At 44.2% G+C, this 11,742-nt stretch overlaps 1 protein-coding gene across 1 annotated transcript in view; it reads left to right on the top strand.

The window, feature by feature from the left end:
• The first annotated feature begins 502 nt into the window (after window positions 1–502).
• Window positions 503–11,742, top strand: part of LOC145355956 (citron Rho-interacting kinase-like) — a 180,815-nt gene continuing 169,575 nt past the window's right edge. Inside the window, exons 1-4 of the mRNA XM_080208469.1 lie at window positions 503–544; window positions 2,897–2,996; window positions 8,723–8,873; window positions 10,533–10,708. Coding sequence (XP_080064595.1) covers window positions 2,901–2,996; window positions 8,723–8,873; window positions 10,533–10,708 — 423 coding nt within the window. The 5' untranslated portion in view covers window positions 503–544; window positions 2,897–2,900. The remainder of the gene's footprint in view (window positions 545–2,896; window positions 2,997–8,722; window positions 8,874–10,532; window positions 10,709–11,742) is intronic.

Genomic DNA, 11,742 nt, shown 5'->3' with positions numbered 1-11,742 from the left:
AACTAGATAATGTGTTTCATGATTTAAAAGGACTGCATATTCGGCTCTGGTGATAAGAATTATTGAAGTTAGAAGACAGGCCATGGCATTCAAACCTATCAGGCAGTGCTCTAACTATCAGGACCATTCTCAACATCTGGCTTCCCCGTTGCCGTGGTTACCGGTAACCCGCGGCCTCGAGGTCGCGCCTGATTTCCACCAATCAGCCGGGGACGCCTGGTTGCACCAATCCGCAGGCCATCCGGCCGTTACGTGCCGCCCCGCGCTGTCCAATCGGAGGTGGGCAGGGTGTCTCGAGCCAAGTTTGAAGGGAAGGCGAGAGGGAGCCGTTAGGATCGCGCGCGGGAGCGGAGTGAACTTGGGAGTGACCCCCGGACAGGCTAAGACCCACCCGGAGGCCAGACAGGCTGAGAGCCCATTACTGCCCACCGGGAGCCCGGACAGGCTGAGACTCACCCGGAGGCCGGACAGGCTGAGAGCCCATTACTGCCCACCGGGAGCCCGGACAGGCTGAGAGAGTGTCTCGAGCTGCTGGACTGACCAGGTAACCAGCCCCCCGCCCCCCTCAATTCCCGGGACAGGCTCTGATCACCGGGCCGGTGTTGTTAACCCAACTGTCCCGCGTGATGAGCACTGAATTGGTTTATTATTGCCACATGTATTAATATGCAGTGAAAGGTATTGTTTCTTGTTGTGTTGTTTATTATCCCCCTAGTAAAAAGTCTCACAACATCAGGTTAAAGTCCAACAGGTTTATTTGTAGCAAACGTCACTAGCTTTTGAACTGCCAGTTCCGAAAGCTAGTGGTGCGCTGGCATCTCCACATCATTATTATCCCCCCTCCCATGGGATGGGCACTGTTCATAGAATCCCTGCAGTGCAGACGGAGGCCATTTGGTCCATCAAGCCTGCACTAACTCTCTGATAGAACATTTTAACTAGGCTTTATCCTCATAATCCCGCGTATTTAACCTGCTAATCCCCCAACCTACAAATCTTTGGACACTAAGGGGCAATTTAGCATAGCCAACGCACCTAACCTGCACATCTTTACTATGCAGACATGGAGAGAACATGCAGACTCTGCACAGTCACCTGAGGCTGGAATCAAACCTGGGATCTTGGTGCTGAGAGGTAGCAGTGCTAACTACTGTGCCACTGTGCTGCCCTTGTCTGCAGTTTACTGAAACACCCCACCCTATGGGATTCCCCCCCCCAAGGATGGGCATTGTTTACTGACTTGGGGGGGGGGTGCGGGGTGAGAATGCTGTACTGTCAATGAAGTATCAACCCAGATTGTGTGCTAATAACATCCTTCAAATGGATTATGTGCTCCTGCCACCCAACAGCCAACGTGAGTACCCACTCATCCACTCACCCACACACAAAAACAGGACCTTTAAACTGACTAGACAGAACACAATTTCTCCTTCCTTCAACTGAAGCATGTTATTAGCATATAAGCTGGGTTGATGCTTCATAGCACTGAGAATGCTGTACTGTCAGAAATTCTATCTGTCCTCTCAGGCAGTGCTCAAATCTCTTGGGAGTGGAACTTGAACAGAACAATTTTTGATTCAGGTGCAAGACTTCCAACACTGAACCAAAGCTGACACCAAGGTGCAGGTTCTCTGTTCTGAAGATCATTTGTGAGAGTGCTGGGTTTTGTCAACATTTGTGAATCTTTCACTGTTCTGGTACTGGTTCAAATTTATTGAATTAGCTACCTGAGCATAATACCTGTATAGCATGATCCAATGGACTGTTGGTTCAGTTCCATAATTATTAGGTTACCACATTATTTCAAATACTAATCCTCATTACAGTAGCACTCAACACATCTGGGGAACAAAATCTACATGCTGAGAGAATCATGGCATGATACACATAGTAGAAAATTATTCAGTCCACCAAGCCAACGCCAGTAAATTGGAAGAGATACCCATTCCCCTGTCCTTTTCCCTTTAGCCCTGCGATATTTTCCACTTTGACTGTTACCCAATTTTCTTTTGAAAGTTATGCTATGTATACTTCCACCATCTTTTTGAACAAGCTATTCTAGATCATGACACCTCACTGATTAAAATAGCATCACTGAGGAGAAAGTGACCAAACAAATTGCTGTGGCACTATATAAAGATTGTGAATGGTGCAATACTTTCTTTGCCTTTCCTGGTCTGTATTTCACTATATTCAGTTGACCTAATGCTCTCAGGATATCTAGGAACGACTTTCCCAAATGTTCTTCACATAATAAGAACAACTTTATAACAAATATGCATTGGTAGCTTTTACCTTCTGAAGTTCTGTTTGAACCTAGCCTGATAGGATGACTTGCCTCTGTCACTTTTATGGAGTCCTGAGTTGTGATGAGTTCAAGACCATCACAGTCCTGGTTCTAAATCAGAGAATTCCTACAGTGCAGAAGGAGGCCATTTGGCTCATCAAGTCTGCACTGACTCTCCGACACAACATCTTAAGCAGGTCCAGCCCCTGCCCTAGCCTCATAACTCCACACATTTATCCCACTAAGTACTTTGAAGCGTAGACATCTATCACCATTCTGGTGGCTGGTACTGGAAGCCAAGGAGATAGAAAGACTTTTTTTAAAAGTTAAATGTTTATATTTTGAAGAGAAAAATTGAGTCTTTAATCTGAATTTAGCTCTTAGTATGTTTAACCTTGGAGTTCTGAGTTGGCAAAGTGGAGGAAGATTTACTTTGTCTTTAACCCATGGTTTACTTGGAAGTGTTTTATTTTGATGTTGTCATGTGTCCTTATGAGAACTGTTCCATTCTTCAGTATAGTCACTTCAATTACCACAGGAAAAAAATGAGGAGAAAGCAACATTTATAACTGCCATCTTAGTTATTGGAAATACTTTTTCCTTTTTTAGTGAAATGTTGAAGTTTAAATATGGTGGCCGCAGCCTTCTGGAATTTGGGGCAGGTGAACCCATCACCAATCGTTGTTCCAGGATGAACCTGTTTTTCCAGGTTGGTGAGTCAGTGTTTTGATGCTGAGTGTGAAGTTGGGCAAGACTGATTGAGATGAGCAAATGCATTCAAATCAGATGTAAGAGATGGGAAGATTGGTGATAAAGTATTCCCACTTGTAGATAAGCAATTGACATTGGTGAAAAATACTTTATATAGTGCTTTTCACAGCCTGCAGATGTCTCAAAGCAATACTGACATGGTTGGATGTTGTCTTCCTTTATTCTTTGATGGAATGCGGGCATCACTAGTAAGACCACCATTTGTTGCACATCCCTCATTACCCTTGAAATGATGATTTGCTAAGCCATTTTGGAGGATCGTTAAGAGACGAGCACAGGTCTGTGGACCTGGAATCGTGTATGGGCCAGATCAGGCATGGATCATAAACCTGATCTTCAAAGTTTGTTTATTAGTGTCACAAGTAGGCTTACTGCGAGGAAGCTATACACTCTGGTGTCTGTTTGGGCACACAGAGGGAGAATTGAGCATGGTCAGTGCACCTAACCAGCACATCTTTCAGACTGTGGGAGGAAACCTGAGCACCCCGAGGAAACCCATGCGGACATGGGGAGAACATGTAGACTCCACACAGGCAATGACCCTGGGAATCAAATCCAGGTCCCTGGCGCTGTGAAGTAGCAATGCTAACCACTGTGCCACCTTGCTGCTGATAGGCTCTTATAATAGTTGATTAAATTATCTTTCAATTCCAGATTTTATTAATTAAATTCAAATTTCACCAACTGCCATGGTGGGATTTGAACCCATGTCCCAGAGTATTAGCCTTGGCCTCTGGTTTACTAGTGACATTATCACTACACCACCATCTACTACCACCCCCATGTGCTTTGAGTTAAGTAATTCAGTTTCTGGTTGTCATGGTAACTGTATGCTCTCAGGCATAAGTCAACATCTATTAACTCAGTACTAATAATCTCAGATGCACCACCTTGAATTTATGGGTGATCTGGAACAGCCCCCTCTCACCCCCTGAAATTCTATGTAATCTGTGGCTTCAGATCAGTGAGGTCATTGGGTAGTTCGAATTCACAAAATACCCCAGAAATTGGAACAGAGCTGAATAAATTATATTAATAAGGATTAGCATAGTATTAGCAGGCCTGGGCCTGTTAGCCTCCCGTGCCGCCCCCTCCCCCTCCCCCCACCTGAGGCCCAGAAGTATTTCACTCCAGTGGGGTTTACAACAGCTAGATCTCGCTGGAGCAAAGGGGGGACCATGCTGGCCCCTCAGGAGTGCGGGGGTAAGAGGGTGTGCTCCATGGGCAGTGCTAGCCTCGACCCCTGGCAATGTCCAAGGGGTAAAATGGCAATGCCCAGGGAGCAACTTGGCACTGCCCACTGGGCATTGGTCTGTGGCAAGTGGTTGGGGCCAGAGGGGGCAGGGCCTCTGGGAGGGATTGGTGGAGGTGATAGAGGGAGAGAGGCCAGTGATTGGGGCTGGTCAATGGGATGGTGGGGGTGTGGGTCGGGGCTGGCCTGAATATGTCTGGTGGGACAGTGATTTGGCCGTAGGGGGGATTGGTGAGGCAGCAATGTGGGATCACAGCTGACCAATGATCGGGAGGCCAGCAATGCGGGGTGACTGCACATGTGCCGATCTCAGCGCTGACAAATCGGCACGTGCAGGGTCCGCTCAGTGCTCTGCTGCCAGCCTCTCCAGCAGGAATAGGCTCTTTTCTATGCGATTCATGCAAGCGTGATTCTGTGATGCAGAGCGTGAGAGATTCATTCTGAAAGTCCCGCTGAGAAAACCAATGGGATTTACTCCAGTTTTTACACAGATTCAGCACATAGAATCCCATTCTATGTTTTCCTGATCCTATTTTTGCTGCCATGTATTAAAATTGAACCAGTGTCATGTATATGGGGCACATTGCCCCTGTTCTGTCATATTGATTGTCCTAGTTTAACACCATATCATTTAAATGAAGGCTAAATCTCTGTTGCTCAATGAATTGGACAGTGCAGGCAATATCAAAAGATAGAGGGGTGCTGGGGTAGTGGTAATGTTACCGGACAAGTAATCCAGAGGTCCAGACTAATGCAACGGGAACACTTTTTCAAAATCACCAAGGTGTCTAGTAGGATTTAGCTGGAATTACTAGAGAGGCGGTGCTCAACAGACTGGAGGGGCTGATTGTGGACAAGTCCCCAGGACCGGATGGAATGCATCCGAGGGTTCTGAAAGAAATGGCGGAGGTGATAGTGGATGCCTTGGTGGTTATTTTCCAAACGTCGCTGGATTCCGGGGAAATGCCGGATGATTGGAAAACGGCTAATGTTACGCCGTTGTTTAAGAAGGGTGCCAGGCAAAAGGCGGGGAATTATAGGCCGGTTAGTTTAACGTCTGTGGTAGGTAAAATGTTAGAATCTGTCATTAAGGAGGAAATTGCGAGGCATCTTGAAGGGAATTGCTTGATAGAGCAGACGCAGCACGGTTTCATTAAAGGGAAGTCGTGTCTGACAAATTTACTGGAGTTCTATGAGGATGTGTCTAGGGCGGTGGATAGAGGAGAGCCGGTGGATGTGGTCTTTCTAGATTTTCAGAAGGCGTTTGACAAAGTGCCTCACAGGTTATTGCAGAAGGTCGAGGGACATGGAGTTGGGGGTAGGGTGTTAGCGTGGATAGAGGATTGGTTGTCAAATAGGAGGCAGAGAGTGGGGGTCAACGGGTGCTATTCGGATTGGCGGATGGTGACTAGTGGAGTGCCCCAGGGGTCGGTGCTGGGGCCTCAGCTTTTTAACCATTTATATAGATGATCTGGAGGAGGGAACCGAGTGTAGGGTGTCGAAATTTGCTGATGACACCAAGATTGGGGGAAACGGCAAATTGTTCGGAGGGTGTGGAGAGTCTACAGAAGGATCTAGATAGGCTGGGCGAATGGGCCAGGAAATGGCAAATGGAATTTAATGTTGGCAAGTGTGAGGTGGTCCACTTTGGTAGGAATAATGGTAGGAAGGACTATGACTTACGGGGCGAAAAACTGCAGCAGGCGACGGTGCAGAGGGACCTCGAGGTCCTTGTGCATGAGTCGCAAAAACCCAGCTTGCAGGTGCAGCAGGTGGTCAGGAAGGCGAATGGGATGCTGGCCTTCATAGCGAAGGGGATTGAATATAAAAGTAGGGAGGTCTTGCTGCAGCTGTATAGGGCATTGGTGAGGCCGCAGCTGGAGTACTGTGTGCAGTTTTGGGCGCCGCACCTGCGCAAAGATATTTTGGCCTTGGAGGGAGTGCAGAGGAGGTTTCCTAGGCTGATACCGGAGTTGAGGGGGTTGAGCTATGAGGAGAGGCTGAATAAACTGGGCTTGTACTCGTTAGAGTTTAGAAGAATGAGGGGAGATCTCATTGAGACGTATAAGATGATGAATGGGATGGATAGGATAGAGGTGGAGAGACTCTTCCCGCTCAAAAAAGACAGTAGGACTAGGGGGCACAGCCTCAAGATAAAAGGGGGGCGGTTTAGAACGGAGTTGAGGAGGAACTTCTTCACTCAAAGGGTGGTGAATCTCTGGAATTCTCTGCCCGTTGAAGTGGTGGAGGCTGCCTTGCTAAATATTTTTAAGACGCGGGTTGATGGGTTTTTGATAGGAGAGGGGATTAAGGGTTATGGGGAGAGGGCGGGAAAGTGGAACTGAGCAGCGACAGATCAGCCATGATCTTATTGAATGGCGGGGCAGGCTCGAAGGGCTGGATGGCCTACTCCTGCTCCTATTTCTTATGTTCTTATGTAATGATGACTTTGAACCATTGGATTGTCTGAGAAATCCATTCAACTCACTGATATCCTTTAAGATGGAAATCAACAGTCCTTTCCATAATGGCCAACTTGTGACCCCTGACGCACTGCAATGTGGTTGACTTTTAAGTCCTCTTAAATGGTCTAGCAAGCATATCAGTTTATTAAACCTTTATGGAAAAGTTGAAGAATAATAAAATCAGATCCATTATTGACCTATCCATTTGAAATATTAACAGCCCTGTCAACTCTGCAAAGTCCTCCTTACTAACAGCTAGGGTGTTGTGCTAAAATTGGTAGAGCTGTCCCACAGACTAGTCAAGTAACAACCTGAACTTATCAAATTGTATCTTGCAACCAGTGTCCCAGATTCCTCCCTCTGCATTTTTGGGAATGTCCTGTCATATCAGTAGGTCAGACCCACCAGAGGTGGTGGTACCACCAGACAGGAGTTGTCTGGAAGTCCTCAACTTTATCTCATGGCCTCAGATTGAACGTGGGTAAGGAAAACTCCTGATGAATATGTACTGCATGTCTGAGATGCTGGCTTTCAGATCTCGTTTAAACGAATGTCCTGTTTGTCTTCCAACATGGATATTAAAGGCTTCATGGAGAAGGAAAGGGAAATTCACTGTGTCCTGGCTAACATTTATTCCTTAACACCACTAAAACTATTTACCTAGTTATCGCATTGCTGTTAATGGGACTTGGATCTATTTCTACAAAGAGATATTAGATTAAGTAAACAGGTAAACTTTGGCAAATGGATTTCAATGTTATCAGATATGAGGTCATCTACTTTGGACTGAATAGATCCAAACTATAGAATCATCTGAATTGGCTTCTCACACCACTGGAAACTCCAGCCTCTTCCTAATTCTGATCTACATGCTGTCCCTTGACAACATAATTGGAAAATACATTTGGTTCCTCAATCTGCCAATCGACCAGGGTTTGAGCAGTCAAGATAGCTATGAGAGTTGGTGGGTTTGTAATGAGCATTGGTGGTCAGTCTATCTCCGGAAATGGAGACAGAGGTTCAAGGAAGGAAGTATTGGAGATTGACTATGAGGTGAGGAGCGTAGAAATTGGAAGCAAAGTAATATATTTTCCCAGGTCCAGACAAGAGCATGAGTTGATGTAATGGGAAAAGAGTTGCGCGAGTAGGCCTAGAACAAGGAGTGTTCCACATAACTCTCAAAAAGACAGGCATAATGGGTCCATGCAGTTACCCATGGCTGTATTTTTACTTGCTGGAAGTGAGCAAAGTTGAAGGAGAAATTATTTAGATGGTTAGCAGTGCTGCCTCACAGCACCAGGGACCTGGGTTTAATCCTGACCTCTGAAGTTTGCATGTTATCCCTGTGTTTGCATGGGTTTCCTTTGGGTGCTCCAGTTTTCTCTCCCTCCCCAAGAATGTGCAGGTTAGGTCAATTGGCCATGTTAAATTGCTTCTTAGTGTAGTGGGGCTAGCAGGATGAATATGTTGGGTTACGGGGATAGGGCCTGGGTGGGATTGTGGTTGGTGCAAGCTTGATGGGTTGATTGGTCTCCTTCTGCAATGTCAGGATTCTCTGTCCCTCCTTATTTCTGTAACTTTCTCCAGCCTTGCAGTCCTCTTGGATCTCTGTCTTTTCAATTCTGACCTCTTGTGCATTTCTGGCCATGTTTTCAGCTGCCTTGACCCTCAACTTTGAATTCCCTCATCTCTCTACCTTTCTCTCCTCATTTGACACTCTCCTTGAAACCTCCTCCTTTGACCCAGCTTTTGGTCATTTGTTCTAATATCTCCTTATGTGACTTGGTGTCAAATGTTCTTTGAAAGCAATACTGCAAAATATCTTGGGACATTTTACTATGTTATGGCGCTACAAAAATGCTACGTATTGTTTTACAATGCACATGCCTTTGATAGTGTGGGCAACCTATTGGGAATTTAACAATTCTCATTGCACTTTGTCAACAGGGAAAGACTCCATTTCTGGGCCGAGCACTGCAGCAGTCTTCCCACCGACTGACCAGAGAGGGGCTTGTTGATGCAATCTTTGTCCTCTTTGATGAATGTAACTGCCCTGAGCTGATGAAGATTAAACATGTGGCCAACTTTGTGAATAAGTGTGGGTACTACAACATTAGCTGTAATAAATTTTGAGAATTCGGATTTCTCTTTGAACAGGCCTAAAGCTCGAACTACTGTAAATAGTTACTAATGTATTTGAGCATTACTGTCCTACAAACTGTTTCCCTCCATTTTCCTATGTTTATGTTTTTATTTTATATGCTAAGATTTTCATTGTGTTAGGTACAACAAACATGAGCTGGGTGACAATGATTCTTGACATAGACCAGGCATTATAAAGTTAAGGGACATGTGTACTCTTGTCCTCCAATTAATTGTTTTACAGGGAGCAATATCCACATTCCTGGACCTCTTGGAATTGCCCTAGTTAAGGTGCATTCAGGTTGATATTGATCAGATAGCTTGCTACACATTCTGTTTCCAACTTCTGATGTGCGACAGAGTCCTATACACAGTCCAACAGACTCCTATCCTGATATCTTATGGAAGAAGGGAAAGAGAAACAAAATGTTTGTTCTTGAGCTGTTTAATTCCATTTCAAAACCACAAAAGATAATTGCAAGAGAAATTGGAAATGTCAGTTGATGGAAAATTCAATAGAATACACTTTTCCTTAACTGGAACTGATGGATCTAAAGTGATTACTGGGAATAAATATTATACGTGTACCTGACTATTGCCTTCACCACCACCAACTCCCTCACCAATCCCCACTGAAATTTTTGAAACTCAGACTTTGTCTGTTTATTGCATTGTGTTCTGCATAAAATTACATTGAGTGGCAATACAGAAATGGGCCGTTCTGTCAATCTGATCTATACCAGTGTTTATTAATCTAGCCCTATCAGCATTTCCTTCTGTCTCTTTCTCTTTCATGTACTCGTCTAGTTTATTCAATATACTTGTGCTATTCTGCTCAACAATGCCTTGTGAAATTCTGTTACATGTTTTTACCCTTGCAGGTGAAGAAGTTTCCTGAATTCGCTTGTTGGATTTATTTATGTCCCATAGTTTTGGCATCTCCCACTGTGGCAATTTTACCCATGTTTGTACAGTAGAGTTCTCACAATTTTAAAAACCTCCATCGCTTCAGTCTGTACTTTTTAGGGGAAAATAGCCCCACCCTATTCTGACTGTACTGATCATATCTCATCTCTGTTCTGTTTCCATCCCTTTTGCATGAGGAATCCATTGGAACAATATATGCTAAGGAGAAAAATATTAAAATGAGCACATTCACAGTAAATGAAAACACTTTAAAGTTACTTATGTTGATGATATTGGAACAGAAAGTCTGGATAGTCAGTTAACATGTAAGCAAAGGGAGAGGATGGAATGGAACCAATAAGAGATCAAATAGAATGTGCTGGAACCTAAGTGAGTGGGTGTTCTCTCTCTCTCACTCACCCACACAGGCAAGTGATCCAACAGCAAGAGACTGTGTTCGAGAGAGAAAGAGAGGCCTTTCTCTTTCACACCCCCTGTTTTTGAGCGGAACAATTCCAATCAGCACCAAAATTCTGAGTCCGTGTTTGCTCCACATGGAGTGCTGCAGTTCGGTGAATCATGCCGGCAGTATAATAACGACCGATTTAACCATGTTCAGCCCAGGTAACGTTTTAAATACCTGTGTTGTGTTATATCAGGTATGGGTGTTTTTCTTGTAGTTGATTCGAAGTCTCTTTTCTGTCTGCAGACAAAGATACCCTGGCTGAGATGCGGGAGTTACAACCCTGTGCTGAGGATTTTGAAGTGAAAAGCGTGATTGGTCGTGGTATTTTTGCCGAAGTGCAAGTTGTACGAGAGAGAGCCACCAACGATGTTTATGCAATGAAAGTGATGAATAAGCAAGCACTGATTGGACAGGATAATGTAAGACGATTGTCTATTCTGTAGATTTAGGTGGGATCTTAGTACTGTTTTGTAAGATATCTGCTGTTGCAGGACTTGGAGATCGGCTCAGCTATTAGTTATTCAGTTGTAGCCATCTAAAATTGATTATTGGAAAAGTTACCAAGTCTGCTTTGTTCAAGAAAAAATAAACTTAATTTAGTTGAAGTTATTACAACTTTGCATGTAATAGTATTCAAATCAACAATAGTTATGATCCAACTCCTGTAGAGAGAATTGGTTAGTTCATGTTCTGGGCCTTGATTTATGCACAGGTTGACTGTCAAAGCTCATTTTATTGCTACCATTCCTCAACAAATTATGTTGGTTTATCTTATCCACGTGAGATCATGTCTGCTGGGAAATGGAACATTTTTTTAATTTGAGTACCTGCTGCTTCTGTCAGGTCAGATGCAGAGAAGAGCAACCTTGGTTTATAATTCGCTCCAATTCTCCCCCCATTCCTTCCTCACCCCCAGTTAATGCTGTGTAACATTTCCATTGCTGGTGTCAAATTCATGTAGTCCCCTTGTCTAGGCTGCTTTAAAACCATATTCTCAGGACAAAATGGCAGTGTACTCCAACCTCCCACCTCTTGACTCCCAAGCACAAGGTTTTGAATATTTGGTTGTCTGCATTGATTACAAGTTTCTATAATTATTAAGATATTTCTGAATCTTAATTAGAGTTGAGACTCAATACTGTACTGGAGATAACTAAAGGCAAGAGTCTACCTTAAAGATTTAGTTTTTTTTATTACTATGAACATTCTCTGAAGTAGATGCTTGTCTTTCACAATGTGTGAGATGCCTGTTATAAAGAATATCTCCTGATGGCTGCATTAGACAAATAGTTGTCACATGATAGCATCACTATGGCTACAAGGGCTTTGTGGAGAGCATGTACACTTGAGATTTCCCATTCGTGGAGCAACTGCCCTGCAATGCATTTGTACTTTATTATTACTACGTTGTGAAACAGAATGTCACTGAATAAACTAGCTCACTAGTCTATAT

Source organism: Carcharhinus amblyrhynchos, chromosome 20 (assembly GCF_965287045.1).
Source record: "Carcharhinus amblyrhynchos chromosome 20, sCarAmb.v2.hapA, whole genome shotgun sequence".
NCBI lineage: Eukaryota > Metazoa > Chordata > Chondrichthyes > Carcharhiniformes > Carcharhinidae > Carcharhinus > Carcharhinus amblyrhynchos.
Note: the sequence above shows the minus strand (reverse complement) of the source record. Positions and strands in the feature narration are given on the sequence as shown.